Source organism: Rhipicephalus sanguineus, chromosome 10 (assembly GCF_013339695.2).
Source record: "Rhipicephalus sanguineus isolate Rsan-2018 chromosome 10, BIME_Rsan_1.4, whole genome shotgun sequence".
Classification (NCBI taxonomy): domain Eukaryota; kingdom Metazoa; phylum Arthropoda; class Arachnida; order Ixodida; family Ixodidae; genus Rhipicephalus; species Rhipicephalus sanguineus.
In genome coordinates, this window is record NC_051185.1 from 17,288,599 (window position 1) to 17,312,964 (window position 24,366).

At 48.6% G+C, this 24,366-nt stretch overlaps 1 protein-coding gene across 2 annotated transcripts in view; it reads left to right on the forward strand.

Annotated features, from left to right (window-relative positions):
• LOC119407144 (transcription factor AP-2-epsilon) overlaps positions 1 to 24,366 on the forward strand; it is a 266,329-nt gene that overhangs the window by 167,414 nt on the left and 74,549 nt on the right. For both annotated transcript variants that reach the window (XM_049419992.1, XM_037674005.2), the window contains exon 2: positions 19,984 to 20,364. In XM_049419992.1, coding sequence (XP_049275949.1) covers positions 19,984 to 20,364 — 381 coding nt within the window. The remainder of the gene's footprint in view (positions 1 to 19,983; positions 20,365 to 24,366) is intronic.

The window sequence follows — 24,366 nt, forward strand, 5'->3', positions numbered from 1 at the left end:
ATATATATTATATATATATATATATATATATATATAATATATATATATATTATATATATATATATATAATGTTACTTGCTAAAGCTACACTGCCCAGAGAACGAGCAACCATTTCGTGTCGTTCCGCTGAACGACTGCGCGCCCAGTAAGCATCCGCGCTTTCAAAATACATAAATAAATTTTAAAAAAGTGTTCGAAAAGTGCTTCGGGCGCGATGGGCACGACGCGCCGTTGACCGCAGCGCGGCGCCGCGCTCGACTTCGAGGCGTGAAGGAAACGGTAAATCAGACGCGCTTCGACGCTGTTGCGAATGCGCCAGTCACGCTTTTGAGCTCGCCGCGCGCGCGCGCGCCACTTTCCGCTAATGTGTGAACCGTCACTCGCTCGGCTGCTGTTGCTTATGCGTGCTAGGTGAGGTGTGCTCCCGGGCACATTCTTCATCCCGGGGTAAACAAAAACGCCTCGTGCGGAACACAGCGCCTGTCGCCTGTGGAACTTTGTATCGTTTCTGTGAAAATCCGCGCCTTTCAAGACCTTTGTGGGCGCCGCGAAGGTGATTCGAGGTAGTTATTCATTGTAGGGTGCGCGGTGAAAAAACAGTACCTCGATACATACATGTTCGATCGACAACGACCGCAACAGATCTGTCAGGCCCTTTAGACGAAGTCTGTCTATTCACAGTCCTATATATATAGTCTTGCTATCACGACTGTCTGGAATTCGTGCTTGATAACCAACTCCGTCGCATACGATCGTCTTTGTAAATGCTGGCTCATATTATCCCCCTGGCATGCCGGGCGCTTCTTGCATATCAACTGAATTCGTGAACGTAACTCTCACCAATGCGACAACGACAGAAGCGTTTTTCAATCGTATTTCGATCGCGTGGATAATGTTGTAACAATGTTGAGCTTAACCCATACACCAGCAATTCCTCTTGAATTTACTTGACGCACGCCTGCGTAAGTACTGATCGGACTTTAGTGGTTTGATTAGATTCGATTATCAGCAATCCTGCTTTCCACTATCGTATACCTCCGGCGTTAATTGCTTTGCCTGCTGAGCAGTTGTTCGCCGAAACGAGTCCGATTTATTATTTATTCATTATTCTGTTGTTCCTGCTTTGTCGCTATATCGTCGCTTCAGCGTTGCTTATAAACAGAACGCAACGACGCCCAGAGACAACTTCGATTCATCATTGATTCATGTACTGGTATGGTTCCTGCTTTGCCGCTGCCCTTGCAACCTACCATTACGAACAATTACAGTGCGCACTCGCCTGTGTGTGAACACATACGTAATGCGCGTTGAGTATGTCCACGCACTGCAAGAAATGCATTACCGTATTTGCTCGAATGTAACGCGAGTTTTTTTCCCAGATTTTTACTACCTAAAGTCGACCCTCGCGTTACAATTGAACACTGAAATTCTATATACATATATTTTTTTCTGGACGCAAGGAAAAGTCACCCCTGGCATTACAATCGAGTAAATACGGTACCTGGAGGTCTGGCACGTTTCGCCCTGCGCTGCATTTTCTCCACTACATGCAGCAGAGCACATCACCCACGATTGGCGATCGCGCTTCAGTTGTACTGCACGGAACTACCGAGGCTGCGCATAAGAAATGGCATGACGCACGCCGTGCATTACCCGCTGCTTGCGCTTCATAAAAAGCGCGCGCGGCGCGCTTGGTTGCGTGCGCAACTTCGAAGGTGTCCGCTCGACTGCATGACGGCTGTTGTTGTTTTGCAAACTGTTTTTACGGCGGACGCTGGTGTACGTGTGCGTGTGTGCAAATGAGCACGGTAATTAGTAGGTCCACGTGTTGTTAAAAGTCATTAGCCTGCGGACCGTGTCTCTGTATGCAGGTTTAAAACACAGTACATAGCCGTATACGCGCTCGGAACTTAATTGTGAGCGGTAGTGGGGGCGGGGGGGGGGGGGCATTTCGAGTGTATCTCAGAAAGATTTTGTACTCGTGACAGCCAAATTGTGGGCTCATTTGTTTACGGGATTTATTATTACAACGTCACTGGTCCCTTTCTCATAAGAAAGCGTTTACGTTAATCGTAACAACTTTATCGAGGTGCTGAACCGAGACCCATATATTATGCGAAAGATGCACAGTATATTGCTAAAAGTGTTAACAAATTGCGACGCGCAACTAACACTTCCAGCCTTGTTTAATTGCAGGTTTGTCTGAGGAGTAGTTATTGCACGCATGCGTAACCACGTGACAGTATAGTTCTAGCCTGTCTGGATACGTTTCGCAGGGTTGCAGGTTTACCGAAAGACTACAGAGACATGCGCACCAGCAGCATCGACAGTCATGGTTTTATTTCGGAAGTTTTCCGCTGCAAAGCTTCAGAAACAGTGATAATTGCTGCAGGGTTTTACGTGCCAAAACCACGGTATATGCTTATGAGGCACGCCATAATGGGTGACTACGGATTAATTCGATCGCGTGGGTTTTTTTTTTAAACGCGCACCTAAACCTAAGCACACAAGTGTTTGCGTTTCGGCCCCATCGAAATGCGGCCGCCGCGCCGGAATTGTAGCCCGCGCCCTCGAGCGCTATTAGGGTTGTGCGTGACCCGATATTTCTATAGCGAATACTCTTGCAGTGACGTCATTGTGGGTCGCCATCTTTGAGTACTATAAGCACGTCGAAAATCCGTGCGAGTAAGAAACGTGACAGAGCGACAGGCGCACGTCTTTCTATATATGAGAGGCATATCGATAACAGATTCCTATATATCTATTTGCACGCACACACACGCACACGCGCACGCACGCTCGCAACCTTATTCTGAGAGTGCCGCACGTTGCCAGTCTCAGAATCAAGTTGTGAGTAAGCGCCTGTCCGCGTCTTATTGTGCTTCTTCTTGTGTAAATGTGCTTCAGCGCTGCAACCTCAGTTAACAAGACACCAGCTTGCCTAGTAACACATTCTTCTCAACATGTGTTACGCTATAAAATTGTTCCTCAGAGCAAACTCGCAGCCAATCCCGATGCAGAACATATCAATACGGTGAAGACAGCCAGCCATATACGAAGATCGGTTGCGAACGAAAACCTCTGCGAATTCGACCCTTGGTCTTCTTCCGTCAATCCTAACCACAACAGGGGGCAAGCAAACTGCATTGGTCACATCCAAAGGCACATTTGTCTACGCAAAACGCCATGCCGTGCTTGCGTTCTTTTGTACACACGCTAATTTGCGTCCCCTGACTTTGGATACGTAAAACCTGAAACACTGTGTCACAACGGCGGACCGTACGACCGTCCCCCAACTACACGTGATGCTCAACAACGTTTACTCGCCTGCTCGTTATCTTTTCCTTTGTCTCCGCGAACTCGGGCCCGCAACAGCGCTCGTAGAAGTCATGACATTTCGCAAAGACTCAGAGCACGCGCCATGCGAAAGGGCTACCACGTATGTAGAAGTACGTGCCTACTTGTCGAGTCAAGGGCCGCTGCGCCATGCCAGGCCGCCGGCCGGTGTGTTTTTCAGTAGTACGGCCGCGTGCACCGTTTTGGAACGGCACACGGCACGGCACGCTCCTCCTTCAGCAGCGTTGCACGTGCAAGCACGTGCAGCAGGCACACCGTACACCCTCGAGACAAAGGCGAGCACGCGTCCCCTCCTCCTCGCCACCAGCACTGAACGTCCACGCCCAACGGGAAGGTCACGGCGCGGACGAGCCGCCAGCCATCGACTCTTGGCGCTACAGCCCGGGCGGGCCTGCAGGCCCCCCCCCCCCCCCGTCCCCCTATATCTGGTACAAAGGTCGCCGCCACCGCGGGCCTCCCGCCACGCTGACTGCCCGCCACGAACCCGGCCAATTACTCTTCCCATGCCGGCCGTGTGCCCTCACTATGTGGCCGTATGTTGTGATTCCCTTCCCCTCTCTTGTTACATCGCCCTCTCTCTCTACCGTATTGTTCTCTCGAACGGGGCGGGAAAGCAGATGGATACTTCACACCACGGAGATGACCGTATACAACGTTGAGAGCGCGCATTTGTTCGTAGTATTCGTATGCATATACGTAGGTCTGAGGTTAGAACGACAGAAAGCTGAACTAGTTGGTAGGGACTCATTAGAAAATACGGTATACGTGTGCAAACACGGATACCAGGGAGAAGTCGGAAGGTTAGTGTTGCAAACGTGCCGTATCACGTTTGCAATGTCACGTTGAGCGTGCAATGTAAGGGAAACTATACCTCTGTCATGATTACAATACAAAGCGATCGTACGCACGATTAGGTTCGACATTTTAATGACTTGTTGAGGCCGAATCCACGAAGTAAGTACTAAGGCGAAAGCCTTAGATGCCGTATCAAACGCGAAAAGGGAACTTCGGCGTCAACGCGAGTACGGTATGGTACGAAGAACGTGAGTGATTCAAAAAAATTCACCATGTCATGGCGTCAGCCTACGATGTCATCACGACGCCACAGGTCGCCAAAGTTTGTGACTTCATCACACGACATAGTCTCTTAGGTGTGGAAAAAATTCGGGGGCGGGGATCGGTACAATCGACCGAGGAGAAAAAGATGGTGGCTTTCGCCTTCCAATCGTCTTATGCAAATGCATGAGAGACCTTGTAACATTTTTCGTTCGTCACGTCAGTGCCTTTTTCACTAAAATTTCCAGCAGCACAATTGTCCAGCGTTTCCTCTCATGTAGGGACATTCCGTGCGTGAGGCGTTCTCTTGAATACGGGCCCTGTTCCTGCAGGTCTCAGTTTGAGCCTCAGACCTATCCCGCATTCCGAACTTAGCGAAAGAAGACGGCTACGACTGATGGACGACTTGGTCGTGAGGTGATTACGCGAGTGGAGAGTGAACTTTTCGGCTCTGGGGTTCCGGTTCAGGGCCTCACCGCTGCGGGCACAGCCTCTGGCTGCATGCTAGCATACCGCGCTCACGTGAGGAGCGATACATTGGTTGCCAAGAAGAAGGATCGAGTGCTTGGTTTCACCAATGTACGCATGCGCGTAAGAGTATGCTTGGGGAGGAGGAATGGGTTGCTATAAAGATGTTCGAGCGCCAGACGGCGCAACTAGATTCAATTCGCAGTCTGCCATCGGCTGCAGATCTGAATAGGGAGAAATGTTAACACGCTCGCGCTCCGAGCGTTACGTGAACATTTGTTTCTATCTATCTATCTATCTATCTATCTATCTATCTATCTATCTATCTATCATAATTATTAGGGACGCTGTAGTGGAGGGCTCCAGAAATTCGACCATCTGGGGTTCTTTAACGAGCACCTATAAATCTTAACACACGGGCCTCAAGCATTTCGCCTCCATCGAAATGCGGCTGCCGCGGCCGGGATTCGATCCCGCGACCTTCGGTTCAGCATTCGAGCGCCATAACCACTCGACCACCGTGGCGGGTGTTGTTTGCTTGCTTGCTTGCTTGCTTGTTTGTTTGTTTGTTTGTTTGTTTGTTTGTTTGTTTGTTTGTTTGTTTGTTTGTTTGTTTGTTTGTTTGTTTGCGACAGCTCCCGTGCTTAGATGGGACGGGGTAGGAAGAAGAGAGCTAAGCGGCGGATGTTCAGTCTCTTCACTTCAGCGTCGCGAAGCGTATAATTACACCTCCCAGTGTACGCAGTCATCGTCTCTCAGAGTCATGAAGCAACGAAACATCGAACGGTACAGAGCCGTTCGGTACGAGAAACCCTACACCTTCGTTAGTAGAGCGACCATGTTTGGGCACAAACTCCACCGGTCATATATACGTTGCGGTATCTCTGCAGCTGGTTCTAACAATAGGAGGGAACATGGGCGTGCGGTCGGTATAGATGGCGCGCTCTTCCGTCTCCCGCCTACGCCTTTGGCCAGCGCGCTGTTTCATCGCGATATTGGGCTGTGTTGCGAGCACTGCGGATAAAAGCCGGAAGAGATGCAGAGCGAGCGCCTCTGCATGCGCTCGGCTGGCCATTCGGGTGAGACCAGCCCCGCGTGCAGTGCTGCAAAGAACGCGTTTCTCGGCAGCCTCCTGCTGCGCGCGCTAGCCGTCGCACTGCCCCGTACCGTCCCGCTAAAAGCGTGCAGTGCTGCGAAAGCTACGCAGAGTCTTCTCTCACATCCAGCTCGTGTTTCACGGTTCGTTCGCGAGGTGCAAGCTGTCAGTAGAGTCTTTTAGCAAGTTACGGAAATACGGCACGCAAATACGGTAAGGCAGTACGGTAGCGTTCCTCCTTTCGCGCTGCCTGTGCTTTTGCCGTTCCCCGTTCCAGTGACAATGCGTACCCCAAACGACAGGTGTCTCGTTAACAGTGCGTAGGCTGACGGGCAACAATGAGGTGTGACAACCCCACAGTAATTTTTGAAAAAGCTTTTGTAGTCTTGGGGTGCCTTCACCGGAAAAAGGTCGACGACCTGTAAAGGAGGAGCGGTACCGTCGTACGGTAGCGTATTTGCGTACCGTATTTCCCTAACTAGCTAAAACTCTCTAATGCCGGCACGCGAAGTGTCACGGAGATGAGTTGAAACGATTCCGATGACTACATTTAGAGTGCGGTAGCAGCAGGCATTGTTTCCCCGCACCGGCATGCGTTTAAGTTTATTCGGCATCAAAATTAAGCTCGACTTTCCACTCTCTTTTGAAAGGGGAGGACCCTGAATATTCATCAGACGTTCTGTAGGAGTGTGTGTCCCTACGCCGTTGCGACGTTCCGCCAAGTTACCACTAATACATTCGGAGCTATAGTCGGGCGAAAAAAGAAAAGGTTAAAAGAACCTATATCTACTATTGACGTAAAGACACAAAAATTATCAAAATAATCACATAAAACGGTTATCAAAACGAGAAACACGCAAGAACATCGCATGCAAGGGTACGATTTTATCTGGTCTGGCTAGCGTTGGCTACGGTTGGCTGTAAACCGTGAAGTAATGTTGACTATCACCTCTTAGAGCAGTGTAACAAAAGTAATACATGCGTACCGTTAGGCGTCAGCCCCGCTGAAACGCTTCGCACACTATATGGAGCAGTGCCCCCTGAAGGAACGTTAGCCTCAAATTTATCATCGTTATGCGTTACCTTGTTACACACCTAAGCAACCATATGCGTAGAGACGATGATATTGTGTGCGTTCACATGATTGTTCGAAATCACTGCGCTTTGTGTATTGATCAATATGATCAGTTTATAAAGGCAGAACGTCACGTTACAAACCAGAAGGTCAGAGCTTAGGCGTATGGACGTACTTCATTGTGCAGGGTCTTGAGGCGACAAATCAAGAGTTATCCCCAAATAAAGCTGTGTCTTAGAGGTCACGTGTTGTATGACCGATATAGACCTTTTCAACGGAGCGAAGGACCACCTCCTTTCTGGGCTGTTATAAACTGTAGTTAGTTTTCTCTTTTCAATATGCCTTTTTCTTCTTCTGTATAATTAAGATACATTCCGTTATCATCTTTCTATATTTATTATTGTAACGTTGCTGTTCTCTATGTAAAAACAATGCTGTTCAACGTTTTGCTCGCTATTCACATATTTCGCAGTTAACTATTCTGATGACATATTACTTCAACGATCTTTAGCTACTGACATGTTTCTGTTCATTATTTAGTATGTGCACCAAGGACGGGCACCACGTGTGCCTTGAAGTCAAGCCCTGCCTTGTGTTTTGGTTTCCGGGCCCATGTCAAGCTGCAGACCGCAGCTTTTAGCCCTGGAAACCATTCCAAATGTATTTGGAAAATAAAGAATTTGAGTATACAAAAGCTGACGTCACAGCTTCGGCAGTGCGTATTTGGTGGGTCACGCAGATTAACAACAGCCCAGAGGAGATTATGGCGGCGTCCAGGGAGCCCTCGTTCACAAGACGCCTTCTGCGAGGAGAAATGCGAAGGACATGACTTCGCGAAGAGGTCACTTTCTAAGGCTTGCTCTGTGACGTAATACCCACTCCCACGTTTTTGCTATCTTCAGGGGTCTTTCGCGCCCCCTTTTTGTGAAGGACTATCATGATAATGCCCATAATTTCTGAACCGATTCAATTTTCCTCGATTAGAGACCTTCCTTACTTATATACTGCCAGCACTGGCAAGTGTTGGCTAACTTTTCGCTAATATTGGCTGGTGGTAGCCAGTGTTAACTTTCGTGGCGGCGATGGCCATCTGCTTTTGTTGTTGTTATTGCTGTCCACTATGGATAACCCTCACCCTATCCGAAGGATTGTCCAAGAATCCGCTGAACATTACGACGGTAAGATTATGAATTAATTCGCCCTCGCGCTGCCAGTTTTACGGGCCTCCTGGTTAGCTCGATTTGTATAGTGCGACCTGCCCGCAGATAAGCGTTGGTATAGGGTTCGATCTTCAGACCAGGACGAATATTTCGTGAACTATAGCAAGCTTAACTCTGAGAAATCCCCTTGTAGCTTTTGGGCTACAAACGTGGGGATGCCAATTTCTCTTTCCCGACATTGTTTTCATGGAGTCGCCCAAAACGCTGATAAGGATTTTCTATCTTGTTTATTTCTGCTGGCTGCCATGCTTGCAGACCATGCTTGCAGACCCGCCGTGGCGGTCTGGTGGTTGTGGTGCTCGACTGCTGACCCGAAGGTCGCGGGATCGAATCCCGGCAGCGGCGGCCGCATTTCGACGGAGGCGAAAATGCTAGAGCCCCGTGTACTTAGGTTTAAGTGCACGCTAAAGGACACCAGATGGTCGAAATTTCCGGAGCCCTCCACTACGGCTTGCCTCATAATGATATCGTTGTTTTAGCACGTAAAACCCCAATTATTATTATTATTATTATTATTATTATTATTATTATTATTATTATTATTATTATTATTATTATTATTATTATTATTATTATTATTATTATTATTATATGTTAGTGTATAAAAACTATCTGTACGGACTGTATCCGCGGTAATTTATGTGACCAACTTGCCCATTCTTTTACGCAATGATCGTATACGTCCACCGTGCTTCTGATTATCTTTCTTGTTTTATTCTTCTATTCGTTCCAGTCTTTCTTGTTTTTGTGTGTTTCACCAATACTAATAGCATGTTGATTGGATAGCCGTCTCTAACGTGGCCTACCTTCTCGTGTTTTTTTTTACCCTACATAAATAGAAAAAATTCTAACTTTTTTCTACGTCTTCCGTCGTGCATATAACCGTGCTGACTGAGCCGCCGTGCCTGCAGCTTCCTTATGGGAGCACTGCAGCGCCCGAGCTGCGTTTATTTTTTCTGGGAAGCTCGACGGGGGCTTTTCAACGGCGCTGCACTGTTTTCGCGGCGAAGGGCATTATCAGCGACCAGAGGGAGAGGATGGGCGGGAGGAGGAGGAGAGTTGAGCGATGTCGATGGCGATCGGCATGCGGGGTGCATCGCCGGCGCGGCTCTGCCCTTCCCTAGGGCGTCGCCCCGAGTGTTTTTCTCGGAGCGCCGCGGCCATTTATTCCTGCGCGCCGATTTTTAACCTGCTGTGCGCGCGCATCGCTTCCTCCTCCTGCCCGCGCTTCGAGAACCCGCTTTCTTTATCTTCTTCTTCTTCTGCTTGCTTGCTTGCTTGCTTGCTTGCTTGCTGAGGCCAGTGTTCTCGCTCTGTGGGCTCATGCCGAGCTGGCCAAGGAGGAGGGGAGGCGGGGCAGAAACAAGAGCTTCTCTACGGAGCGGCGACGTCACGATATCGTCCACACTGGGGAACAGTGAGCGCGTTAAGGTGCATTCACGCGACGGCCGTGATTGCGGCAGAATCAGTCACGTGACGTGTGACGTAATTCGGAATTCTCATGACATGGGAGGATTTCGGTATTTCTTGCCAAAGAGAGAGAGAGAACAGAACACACAGGGTCCCTTATGTATTCGGCCAAGATGACTCGAAGGCAAAAGACATCTTATTCTTCTCAGTCGATGTGTTGGTCCTCCACCGCCCCCCTCCGAAAGATGTGTGCACCTATAACGCACTGATCTCCACTAGGAGGAGCTGGATGGCGCATCGAGCACGCGGGCGTGAAGCCACCGGAAGCCGCCGTTTTTGTCCCGGAAAGGAGCTTTTCTCTTCTTTTTTTAAAGAAATACCTGCCTGTAGCGCAGTAAACTGTACGAATCGACCGGAAAAGTCGTCAGGGAAGATATTTAATACGTAAGTACCTCAAAGCTGCATTACTTTTTACGCGTTTTGTACGTTGCAGCACTCCGCTGTATTCGGACGGTGTCGGCACCAACGTTACTAGAACAAACTCAGTTTAAAAGCTCCGATGGAGAGGCGGTCCGCGTGGCGGTCGTGAGAACTAGTGGCGCTGCAGTCACGTCTAGCTCCCGCGGCTGGCGCTTGTGATCGGCGCCGCCGATGTACGAGCGCACGTGGGTTACAGCGTCGTCTGCGCTTTGTTAGCTCGTCATTTTTGCGACTGTTCTTGACCAGGCTTAGCTTCTTGTACGAAGACACGTGCATGATGTACGAAGCGTAACGAGGGCAAACAGATTCACAGTGCGGTATGCCGACTTACTTTGCGCCGGGCTGCAAGAGCGGCTACCGCAACGACGACTCCGCTTCACGACACTTCTTCGGACCTCCAAAAGACCCTACGCCATTCAAGCTTTGCATCGCAAAGATAGAAAGCTTACTGCGAAATGCAAGGTCTGTGACGTTCATTTTGAGAGTGACGACATTGTAAAGCACTATCGTCGTGTCGTTGCGGGACAAGACGTTTTGATCCCACGTGGAAAGTGGGAACTCGCGCCCGGTGCCGTGCCGCGCTTGTTCCCAGCACTTCTACCCCACATTTCAAAGCCAAAATGTTCGGGACCGAGGCGCACATCCCCCCAAAAACGCACGGCGTCCCGCGAAAGTCCAGTGCCCAGTTTGGAGGAGCCGCCAGAAATAGAACAGAAAAACGAAAGGCAGGCGATTACCTATATACGCTACCGAGACTGAGAGTTGCATCACACTAACATTCGATCAGTTGTCAGCTGTCGCTATGCCTTCAAAGCAGTGGATTTTCGAGAGGTTTTACGACGAGGTATTGAACAAGATGTGCGGAATATTTTACACTCGCCGGCTTGGGAACGGGCTGCTCAGCGCAAAAATTTGACATGATACACATAGAAAAGGCGAGGACCAGCGCTGGTCCTCGACTTTTCTATGTGTACCGTGTCAAAAATTTTGCGCTGAGCAGTTTAATAATGGAATACCAACTAGCCCAATCCCACACCCTTGCTTCGGGAACGGAGACTTACTTGTGCAAAACATAATTGTAGTTGCGTAGTGAACGGCTACAGCACGAAACGCAAACGGCTGTCGCACAGTGTAAAGTTCTGCGGGCATGGAACATCTGCTTGGTGAAGTTGAAAAACTGAAGGACGACTCTTCTAGCGACAGAGTACGCGCGTATAACTGCTCGGTGCTCACTTCACGGCCGATCTGTTCGAATTGTTTAAGGTACCGTAGAAGGATGCGACGTAGAAAGATGAGACACCGAAAATACAACTATCCGCTGAAAAAATTGCCCAGAGACGACATCTATTCGATGTAATTGCACACTGAGATTTCATTTACCGAGTTCTCGTAAAATTTTCTGATTTTGGGTCGGTATCCCTTTAACCGTCGCGAAAACGTGTCTTGCAAACATTGCAAAGCATTGGTGATGTTTTTCGAGAAAGTTTTTTCAATAAATTCTAGAAACATGAGTACTGTTTTTCTAGAACGTTTTGTATATCGAGTAATGTACGCTTCTTTGTGCACTATAAAGGCTTTTAGAAACGTGTTGGGTTGTTTTTGGTCTAGATAAGACGGCAGCGGCTAAAAATGTAGTGGTAGTTATAAAAATTACTCTGAAAACCCTCATTCGCTTAGAAACTCCTATGCTTGGAAGTTAAGCGCAATGTAGACAGCTCAAATATTGTCACAGGGTCGTGACGTCGACGAAGGCAGCAGTCAGCAGGTCCGAGATGGAACTCTTTATTTGGCCGAAATTGTGGCCGGGAAACTGAAAGTCAAACTACAGCAATACACTGATAGCGGCGAACAGAGCGTCGACCGTCGATCAACTGACAAGCGGTCAAGCGCGTCGGCTTTTATACAGGCGCTATCGAGCTTTCCAGCGATATCGCTGGTGGCGGCGTTATCTCTCGACAAAGCTGAAACATTCGCGTCCTGTGCGCAATCTTACCAAAACGATCTATTACAATCGCGACGCTTCTCGAACACTGCTTCGCGGACGGCGTCGAGCGTTGATAACCGTCCTTGCTGGTCAAACCAGAATACATCAAAATAAAACAAGAAGGCGTGGCAATATAGACCAAACATCGATTCTTAGCCAATCAATGAACAACGCACGCGGGCCAATGCATACAGACGACCTTATGCATATCCACCTAAGTATCCACCTAACTAGTACAATAAGAAAGTTGCCGTGCAGTTGCCGCGAGCAACTGCGCGGCGGACCGCAGCGTTATGCCGTGGCAGCAGACGACGCGCCGATAGTGGCGCAAGACGGAACTGCAGCGCCGCTAGTTCTCGCGACCGCCGTTCGGACCACCCTCCTCCGCTGGCGGAGATACGGAGCTTTGAAACTGAGTTTGTTCTAGTAACGTTGGTCGGCACGGCGTCTGTCATCTTTCGTGTAGCGTTCGTCGGCGTCTAAAGTGAGGCGTAATCGCAGAGTTTGAAAAAATAAAAAATAAAAACGATCATTACAACAGCTGCCACCCGAGAATATTTGAATTGCGCGACTGAGACGCACAGAAGACGCCAGCTTCCGGGACAAACAGGCGACCTTCCGGTGGCTTCACAAGCGCCCGCCTCGCAGAGCGGGGATGCGCCGTCCAGCCTTTTAAATGGAGGTCAGTGCTATAACGTGCTTTTGCATTGCCTCCGTGATCGCCTCCCCCAATCACGGAGGCAATGCAAAGTGATGATATAATGTGATGACGTCATCATGTGACATGACGTTTTGACGTCACAAATTTTGGCGGTCTTCGATATCTTGATGACGTCATCAGGTGATGATTTTTTGCATCACTCGTGTTGACGCTGCCGACGCGGGACGCCGACGGTCAATTTTCGCGTTTGATGAGGCATCTAAGGTTTTCGGCTTAATAGCTAGATGCTAGATTATCTGCCCTGAAGAGGGGGGAACAAGCAAAAGCGGACAGGGTTGTGCCGGCAGCCCAGTAGGTGTAGCGTTGGCCTGCCCCCTCCTCCTCCTCCTCTATCGTTTACACGGGTATACGTTACCCTCCTCACCCTCGTCGCGATGCCACTGTCGCGTGCCCGACGCGTTCCGTCTTCCACGCGGATTCAACGGTGCGTACGATTGCAAAAAAGGCGTTGGCGGGACAGCACCGTGCACTGTTTGTACTGTAACTTCATTTTTTTCTTCTGCGCATGGTAGGCTACAGTACCTCCCACCGTGTCCGATTTGCATCTTTCTTTCTTTCTTTCTTTCTTTCTTTCTTTCTTTCTTTCTTTCTTTCTTTCTTTCTTTCTTTCTTTCTTTCTTTCTTTCTTTCTTTCTAAGTTGTTCGCCTGCGTTTTGCTGTGTGTGCAAGAAAAGTTAAGCAGGCGTAGCCTCTGCTAACGGACACAGAACTGAAACTTCATTTCGACTGTGCACAGTTATCTTTCTTTTAATGGCTTCAGCAGCAGGAAGATACTACTAGAATGTGCGAACATAGATAGACTTTAACTTTTACGTTCTCATGTATTTCTTCATTGTATGATCATTTTTTTTTAATTCGGGGACACTGTATGAGTTAGGAGGTTATCAGTAACTTAGTTTTTTTAAATTATTTTTTAATGAAGATCCTCCCGAACCACCAACCCCTGGCCACGCCACTGATCGTTTACCACTCGTGTGTTTGTTTGTTTCTTGGCGCGAAAGAGATTCCTTCCGCTTAAGGCAATCATTCTTGCTTTCAAACCGTGGCACGTGACTTATAGTCTACTTAAAAACAAAACGAAAAACACTGTCGGGACTTCGGAAGACGTTCAAAGCCTCCGAATTCTTCTTTCGAAATATTGACACAAATCGTTAGCTACGCCACCTCCGAAAGTGAAGACCACGATCCGCGATAGCGCGAAAGGAATTGTTCGCGTGAATAATTTCCGTGCCGTCCTTACACTGGACATAAAGAAAAATTAACAATGAGCAGCGTAATGTACAGTAATCTCATGTAATTGGTTCGTAGAACTGGCCGTTGCAGATTGATATTCGCTCTGGTATACGCGGCATTGGAGGGTATCCGGCACGTTTTTCACTAGTTGATTCGTTTGAAGAAGGAGTTTGATCAAGCGACGTTCGTTCAACTCGCATTTCTCCATTGCGACCGCGAAGAGCATTGCACTATACGCTAGTGGCTGCCCTTTGAAAGCTATGGATCGCCTCAGTTATAGTATAGTTATAGTAAAGCTGCAGTACTATAGTTTAACCGGAGCCTTGCAACGACTATGTATATGACAAGGCTGCTGTGTGGTTGGTTTAGTTTTGACCCGACGTTACTAATGTCTAAGCTACAGATGCTTTATTTTCTCTTTCCTTCTTTGTTAACGCACAAGGAAAACAATCGAACTAAGCAGAACTACCGCTCACTAGCTTTAACTAGTCTGATAGTCTGCTTTCCTTCCGAAGGCCTCACTATTTGTCTACCTAATCTCGGTCAGCGGTTGCACGGGTCTACGTGAATACGTGCTGGGGTAGAGCCTATGCAACTAATTTCGCTGAAATATGTAAATCATAACCATACAAGTACCGGCGCTCAAGCGCACCGCAACGCAAATTGCATTTCAGGTTATACTATACGCTGCGTTGCAGTGGCCTGCTTTCAATCAACCGTGGCTTATATACGCACATACAGACACGAGGGTTGCCGGCGCTTGCTAAACGACCTTCCAGGCCCTGCTGAACCCGACCGCCTTCGGTGAAATTCCTTCGTTTCTTAGTTCTTACTGCTGCTTTGTTATTTAGTTGTTGTTGTTGTTATTTTTCGAACCCAAGATCCATTGTTTTCCGAGTTTGTCTATGCACCGCGCTTGAGATTGGTTCGTTCCTTACTTCCGCTTTCTTTCATTTATTTGTTCGTTCTCCTAAGCCCCAGACGTGTTTTTTCCCCTTCAAATTCTTCTCACAGCCGTGACAAAAAAAAAAAAAATGCCAACCACGATTACAGTAATATGCGTGTTGTTCTTCCTCCACTCTTTTTTTTTTCTTTCCTTCTTTTTTCCTTTTTTTTTTTTCGTCTGGTGTAAACCTATAATCAACGAGCAGTGTTTTCATGACGAAGTAAAAAAAAACAACAACGAAAGAAAGAGAAAAGAGAGAGAAGGATGGAAAATGCAGGGAGGCCAACCAGACGCACGTCCGATTTGCTACCCTGAGGCTGAATTAAGGAATAAACGGGCGAAAAGAAATTTAGAATGAAAAAGAGAGAAAAATAGCACTAAATGCGCACCGACTTTGAGGAGCACATCGTCTAGAAAGACCTGTCGGCTTTAAGTACACAAGAAACGAGAAAAAAGAAAACTACATTGTTTCCGACTTCCCCGTAAACATGGGTTGTAGAGCAGAGAGAAAGAGAGGGGGTGAGGGGGGCGTAAGCGCGCGTGACTGGGTCAGGTGAACCTACACGTCGGTAACCGCATGCTCGACTTTTTTATTATGACGTCTCGCGTGCATACAGTAAACACAGTGATGTAGGAACGTGAGGTGGCGTAAGCGTTCAGAAGCTTTGCTGCCGTCATCCCGTCGTCATTCTGTGGCATTTTTGTTGCTCCTAGTGTGGGCGCAAAAACCGCTCATTTTGTTCAATCGCGGGCCGTTAGATTCTCTCACGCATGCGCAGAGAATGGCTGTCCATTGTTTCTTTTTTTCTCTCTTGCACGCTTGTTTCTCGGTGTGTGTGTGTGTGTGTCCCGCGTACATTCTGTGTACTTTTCTGCACTAAAGCCCTTTGCACGACTGCTCCTCTTGCGCTGATGGGACGACGGGTGGAGAGATCGTGGGATCTGGTACTTTCTGTTCCCATAACACGCTGAAAAATGGGACGTCCCGCCTATTTGCTTTTCTTTATCCGTCTTTTTAAGTGTTCATGGAAGAACGCGCACGCTTAGCAATCTCTGTTTTTTTTTTTTTTTTTTTGACGAGTAAACTTATTAATCGCTCCTGAAGGAGTCCCGTAATGTCATTTCAGGCTTCTCATTTTGTTTTTTTTAAAGTGAAGGTCGCAGACCTCGTAACAATAGAAGAGATACTGACAGTGCCTCGGCGTGCCTTGATGTGATTCGCTGTAACGGCTTTCCTGCAAAAAAAAAAAGAAAGAAAGAAAGAAAAAGTTTGCCCCGAGTTCACGAAGTTTATCAGGGCATCTACTTGGGCTGGCAGGTTTGCCATTACTCGTACTTACACTGTTGCGCGTTAAAGACGTAGACAAGAGCGCAGAGACACACACGGTGCGCTCCGTGTGTGTCTGTGTGCTCTTGTGTAAGTCTTCAACGCGCAACGGTTTAGGAGTTCACGAAGGTTTTCGTTTGTGAGGGCTATTTCCCATTTGTCAGCAGCCTTTGCTAAGGGCAATGTCTTTGTGCCTATTTTATGCACCATCTTTGCAGTAACTGGTTGTGATGATGTCCATGGTAACGTCTACGATGTCCACAATTCACCATGGATTCACTAACTATAGTTGCAACGTGTTGATGTTAGTCTCTGACCGAATTCAACTTGCCTCGAATGCAGTCTTTCCTTGGTCACCCGCCACGGTGGTCTAGCGGTTGTGCTGTTGACTACTAACCCCGAAGGTCGCGGGATCGAATCCCGGCCGTGGCGGCCACATTTTCGGTGGAGGCGAAAATGCTAAAGGCCCGTGTGCTCAGATTTAGGTGCACGTTAAGGAACCCCATGGAGGTGGTCGAAATTTCCGGAGCCCTCCACTATGGCGTCTGTCATAATCATATCGTAGTTTTGGGACGTTAAACCTTATTATTATGTTACGAGCTGTTTAAGCTAATGTAGACGCTCGCTTGTGGCGTCTGTAGAATATCAACTAAGCATCGCATGCATGGCCGGCTGCGTTTTTTTTTTTAACTTCCGCTTTCGCTAACGTTAACTTCCGCTCCAGTGAACCGACGGCTCGCATGACAGGGCCATACTCTCTCGGTCTCTTACGCATGCACCTAAAACAATTCGAAGGTGAAAGCCCTCCGGCGAGGCTTTTTTACTGCGCACTCTATATCGACGTCCAACGTTCACTGATTAACTTTTACTATTCTGAAAAAAAGAAAAGATCAACCTAGCCTTAATAAAGTTTATTCCTCCTCCTCAACCTAGCCTTGAAGGACGCGTACACGAGAGGAAAAAACTTCACGAACGCACACGATGTGTTCGTGTAACTTCCTCCTCTTGTGTACGCGTCCTCAAAAGTCGGCTTCGTCGTTCTTTCAAACTTTCACTGCTTAACTTAGTAGTCACTTCATTTACTTTGATAATTATCGTACAATTAACTTTCACTGATTGATTCACTAACTAACGCACTGCTCACTTCAGTTTTTTTTATTGTCATCATATATATATGCGCAGTAGTGGACGTCGGCTAGACTTTATCTAGGGGGGATGGGGAGGAAATCAAGTGCCCCTATTGCACCCCCCCCCCCCCTGTCGACGCACATGTTCAATCAGGCTGGCGCTCGCCGTTGTGTGGATTAGACGTCACGTGATCTTTTTTACTTCATTCTCTCACGCCGCCTTTTCGAGCAAGGCCACGTTGGTAAGATACATATATATCGCTTTAATAAGAAAAAAAAAGCTGCGATTTCATTTTGTTTGCTTCAGAGGAGCATTCACGATTGAACTCTTTTACGAATGTTGGCTAATGTCGGAACATAAACATCGTCTCCGCCGCGTAAGTGATTTAATTGTTTATAGATTTTTCTTTTCTTGCCTGCGAACTTACTCACGGCGCCCAGAACGATAAGAAAGGAAGCCCTTCTAATTTGATTCTACGTGGAACCCTGTTCAGACATCACAGGAATAACGTTGTTAGGTTAGGTGTCAGGAGTTATGGCAGGTTATGGTGCTGCCTGGTGGCGCCGCGGTAGCCGCCGCTGCCGCGTTCCCACCGGAACAAACGGGCGCGGTTGTATATAACCGAGAACGGAAGCTCGTTCAGGGCATCACTCGATCCTCGAGCCCCGGAAGAGCTGTCCACCGCCGCGAGACCGCGGCCGCTGTGGCTTCTGTGGCAACCTCGCAATGGAAAGAGACGGATCGCGCGTTGGTGGCGCACGGGGCGTGGTGAACAGACCGCGAGAACGGTCGCCGCCTCCCTTCTCACTGACCCCCTCTCGTTCGCGCCTCCAATCTAAAATGCGACGCCGCTCGCGGTCACTCGGCCCAGGTTGACCCTCGTGGTTCGCGTCTACTGGACGTGTGAAGATGGGTTGACGCTGTGCTGGCTGCTCCCATCACAGTTTCCTGTAAAAGTAATCATAAGGAACTGTTGTCTAATCTCTACTCGGTGATAGAACCGGAACTGTTACAGACGTAGCCAGGTAACGCTGTTGATTATAGAGATAGACCCTTTATAAAGAAAGAGATCAAAAAGGAGATTGCTGAAAATGCTCAACTTTGAGTCAGACAGAGATAGTGGCTATAGAGGTTAGGAAAGACGCTTGTTTCTGGGAGCACGGTGCAGTAGCGTAGGGGTGAGGGTTGGGAGGAGAGGAAGAAAGGACAACGAAAGGAGAAGGCTACCTTATCAAGGCATGAATATCCGGAACAAAGAGCGCCAGGTCGGGGTGCCTCTTCCTCGATTAGAAAAACAACGGTGGGTACACGGCGGCACTGAAAATCGAGCCCAGTGCCTCTCGCATTGGAGGCGGGCACTCTAACCACTAAGTTCTTTCATTGGCCAATGTGGGAGTCTCTACATGTTAGTCAGGTACGCCGTTGGCAATCGCTGCTTTACCTGCGCCTGCGTTGTTCATCACCTCGCGCTGATCTTCTGAGCTTTAGAGGTTTTATGTGGCGTCTGCTTGGTAGTTCAAGACTTTGTCGCGCGGACATTCCGCCGCAGTGCTGAGGCTTGCCAGTAGTGGCAGTCGTACGGGAATTGCGCGCACCGTAATATATTTTGCACCAAGGTAGGCGTAAATGGGGATGTCGTAGCGATGACAACCTAAGGGTGCAGACAAGGCACCTTCTAGAAGGGGTACTTCGCTTCACACCCTACAACACTGGTGTCCGTGTAAAAAAAAAAAAAAGCTTTAAGGTTACAGAAAACTCCGTGCCAAAGGGTATAGGGTGCCATTTACGCCCTTCATTTAACACCCAGCGATACGGGTGTACAAGTCTGTACAGTTCCGATACCAGGTGTGTCAAATACATTGCACCAAAGTTTAATAAGTAGCACGCCTCAGACGAATGAGACCAAGGGCATACTGGCTGCAGTCACCTTAACATACTCAGGAGTGTTTTTAAAGGATCAGACAGCTAATTAATTTTGCGTTAATAGCAATATGAGAAGAATATGCAGTTATAATTCGCATTACATGTCAACGTGAGTGGAATTGGTGTATACTGTGACACATCGTACTGGCGAACAACGACACGAGAGGATAGACACATAACTCCAGAACTGAACTTTATAAAGTTAAGTTGAAGACTCGCGTTGTGTGTCTTTCCCTACACTGTTCGGGTCCTTGCTCGCCAGTATGATTTTTCACGGCATACACCAGAATCAACTAGCCCAGCTGTCAGCGCTTATTGATGGTGTTGTATGGTGCACATGTGAAGAACTTTATTGGGTCCTGAAGGTCAACCCTGGGTTGACGCTGGCCGCTCCTTGGTGTTTTGTATTAATTAGCGTGGGCTCAGAACCAACAGTGTTCCTAAAGATCCAAGTGACCTTTTAGCAGTGTTTTGTAAACAAATAGCGCTAAGCCGATCATTCATTCGGTGTGGAGTACCTATAGTTTACATCCGTGTTCTTGTCTCTGTGTGATCGCAGGACCGGCGCGACCTGGTGAGCGGCCACGCTGCCGCCGCAGCGGCCGCCGCGGCCGCCCTGGGCCCTATCACGAGCCTCAGCTCGCCGAACCCGAGCACGCCGGGAGCCCTGGGCTCCGGCGCCGGCGGCTCGTTCGCCGGAGGACCCCCTCCGCCGCCGCCGCCGCGGCTGACGCCCTCGTCGGCTGACTTCCAGCCACCCTACTTCCCGCCCCCGTACAACCTGCCGACGCCGACGCAGCAGCAGCTCGACTTCCACGACCCGTACGCGTCGCACCACCTCAACAGTCTCGCCGGTCCGCAGCAGTACCACCAGCTGCACCCGGCCGCGGGACACCAGAGGGGCCTCTCCAGGAGACCCGAGGACGATCTCCTACAGGCGGTCAGTACATATGGACCAAAGTGATTGCTCCCACTTCGAGGCGCTGTCAATTTCAAACCATTTCCATTCCTATTCCGTACAATGACGTGTCATGAATTCCGTGAGCACAATATTATTATTTGGTTTAGATACACAAAAAGACACTAGGACACAGAGGAAATAGGGAGGGAAGAAGCTGACAACAGCCTCCTAAAGGGGCACAACGCCAGCCTGAGGAAATGAAAAAGAGAAAAGAAAAGATGAAAGTAAGACAAATAAACAAAAATAAGTTGTCGCATGGAAAAATGTCTGTAAACGCGAGACCAAATAGGTTTTGTTTATGAAAGTTACCAGGACTCAATGGGCCTGGTCGTGCGGAGCAGCGCATCCTCCCGGGAACAGGCAATCGTCAAGGGTCGTGCCCTTAAGCCCAATAAGTCGATATTCCTTGATGAGCAGTGCCCGCTGTCTACCCATTTCAGGACACTCTAAAATTAGGTGCTCAAGTGTCTCACAGGAGTCACAAGACATACCTAACGGACTGTCCACAACTTCCTTGACGGTATAATCAACGGTCACAAGAAGTCAGGACAGCACAGTGCCGATACAAGAGGGAAGTCGGGATAACTTCTCCCTTGTGTCCATGCTTGCATGCCCCGTCTTTTAACATGAATCCCTTACCAACTAGCCCAGCAATCTGCTACTGTTATTCTAAGCAAAATACAACCACTGGATACTCGAGCACATTCTTCCAGAGGCGATCAATATACACTCAGTATGAACAGCGATTGCTCCCGCTTCAGGCGCTGTCAATTCCATTTCAACTCCATTCCTATTCTGTGCAGCGATGTGCGACGGATTCGGCGAGCACGTTATATAAGCAGTGGATACCCGAGGACAATCTCCTATACGGGGAAGAGTCTGGTTCTGGGTCTCTAGGTACATATAGTTTGAAAGGACGACGAACCAAGGCTTAAGGACGCGCGCACCAGAGGAGTAAATTTCACGAACATACACCCAGCGTGTGTGTTCGTGAAATTTCCTCCTCTTTTGTACGCATTCTTCAGGGTTCGTCATTCTCTCAAACTATACGGGCGGTTTCATCCAATCAGTTGGTTTCATTCTCACTGTAGGGAATGAAGTCTAATTGCATCAATTTCCGTGGCCCAGAGAGTGTTGTCAGCCAATAGACAACACGCGAAATTGCGTTAGCAACGGATGCACGTGGAGGACAGGTGGCCTGTACGTGGTAGCATTACGAGGTATAAACTTTTCTCGTCAATTGTTTCACCATTCACGCAGTTGTGGCACAACAAGGCGTAGCCAGAGAGGAGACACAGCTGCAGCATTGGAGACGACATAGAGTGCCGGACACGTCGATAGTGTTCTGTCTTCTCTGGTTGTATTCCTGCGCTACCATGCGTCTATAAGCAATGACCACATTTTTCTTATCCGTAGACGTAATTCTGAGATAAGTCGGAACGGCAGTAGGATCTTGAGATTTCACTGCTCCGGAACAGCCGTAGCTAGTCACACTGCCACTTATGTGGTTGGCGTTGACTTCGACATATTATAGCTCAGAGACGCAACTACAGACAAGACAACAACTACAGCCAGAGGAGACAAGAGAGTGCCTGCTAAGTGTAGTAGTTTGTTTTCTCTGGTTGTTCCCTTGCGCTGCGATGTCTTGCGTCCTGACGCTATACGCAGTTTCTTATAGACTCTGTATGTCTACGATGAGAAGGATCAACCGTATAGTGGCCGACCTGGAATGGTATCCCCACATCTTGACATTTCAGCAGCGTGTAGAATAGTCCTAGCCATAGCCATACTGCTGTTTAGATAACGACCGTAGCCAGACCACGGCAGACCCGTAACGTGACGCAAATGCGTACTCCATTCGGGATGTTCTAATGCGAGTGACGGCCGCGTGCCTATAAGAATGACCTCCCCGTCCCTTCAGTGCTAGACTACCACCACCACCACCGTCAGCACCATTCCACTCACGTATAAAGACAGCGCACGCAGGACCCACCACACACAAGTGATGTTCCTTTAGGCTGCGTTGGTTTTACACACGCGCTCTGAGAAACAGCCAGTAGTTCGTTCGTTCTATATTGCACCCCATTTAGTCACGCCGTTATACAGGAAGCATCCGCTAGTCCAACAAGTCCCGCGCTACTTTTTGTCTATAATACTCGCTGACGTTAGGCTTGCCGCATGCCCCTGCAGGAGCTGGTGGTTTGGAGCTAACACGGGCCATCTCGCACGCGTGTCGTGTTTGGCTAGCTGAAACAAACACTGAGCAGGCATGTGCGTTCGTCGTCTTGAATACATTCGACTTCGCCCTGTAGAGATGCTTCCCGAAACGAGGCACGTATGCAGTCAGAAAAGCGGCTCGGAATTCTTAATGTGCCACCCGCTTCTCCGTTAAGCAACCAAGAAAAGCGAGGTTTATACCCTGAAGAGGTCTAGCTGTAGTGTGTTTATACGGTCGGACTTCTTTTTTGGATCTTCCGGTGTGTCGCCTGGAATTTTTTTTTTTTTTTGGAGCAGACGACGGACGTCCTTGCGTTTTAGAAAGCCGTAAATATCGTCTGCAGCGTCCCTCCTTAAACCGTCTTTGTTTATTCGGCTTTCTTGTATCATCCTCCTCAGCGCAACAGGACAGGGTCGATGACCGTGAACTTTCAAGGCATCTGCTGAAGTGTGTGGCGTGCATTCACGGGTTTAAAGTGCGGTGGAACCTAAGTGAAGAAAAAAAAAACTATCAGGCGCCGATAGCAGCGAGTTCCTAACAAAGAACGAACAAATTTCGCGAACAGTGATTCCATACCACAGCTGAAACCTCGTATTTTAATTCAGTGCGATAGCGTTTCACGCAAAGACCGTTCGATGACGGAAGCATTGCAGTAATCCGATTCGGATATCGGGGCTCAGTGTGTCCTCACGAGGTCTTTGACGAAAAGGTTAACTCATAATCAGATTTGATCAGAGCAGTACCATTCGCGCAGTTAGTGGTCATGGTCACATCGGGGTGGGGTGATCACATGTGACGCAACCAGCCGTTCTCGCCACAGCTATGCAGGAAGTCGGGGAAGTTGAGACTTCCTCGTCCTAACGCACACGCTGATGGCATCGTTGGGTGATAACGTAAGACACGTTGAATGTGACAACGTCACATTTGACGACACCCGCTGTATATGCCACGTGGTGTAAGCCAAAATCGCCCGGCGATTGCGCTGCTACGCTGCCGGGACAGCCTGCAGTGTTTGTAGCGTTCATAGCGGTGCCAGTTATCCAGACTCGCGCAGCGATGCAGAGAAAGTAGTATGTCACGATTCCCTCTTCTTAACATGTAAGCCAATGATACCGGTGGGTGGCCTTGTATGTCACAATAACTGAAACGTGTCGCATGTGACTCACTATATGAGTCGGCCGGCGATGCATAGACAAATTCTGTCATAACAACCTGTTTGTAACGTCTGTTGTTTGTAAGGGGGAACGTTACGTGAGAACGTGAGACGCGTGACTTGCCACACGTGGTGACCCGTCGCATGTGACGATGCCCTTATGCGGTGCGCTATCAAGATGGAACGCGCAGACGCAGGATGTCATGGGAACGTGCTTGCAGCGTTCGTGGGGATGCCATCCTTGGTTTGCAATACGAGACACGTCACATATGTCACAAGTGGTGACACATGTCGCATGTGACGCCCTGTAAACAAAGTTGCCCGGCGATGTCCAGACACAGGATTCATGGCAATATGCTCAGGTGATGTCATCGTGGCTGATAATATAAGGCATGTCACATGTGTGACACACTGTGACACATGAAAAATCTTGAACACGGGTGTCGCTGGAGCCAACGTTCAAGACTTTTACATCTCTTCAAGCTTGCGTCTTCCGCTTAACTTCTGCCTTATTTGGATTTACTCTGTGACACATGTCGTACAAGACTCACTGCAATTCACAATCACCATGCAAACACTACGATCACGATGCCCTGTTTGTAGAGTTCAG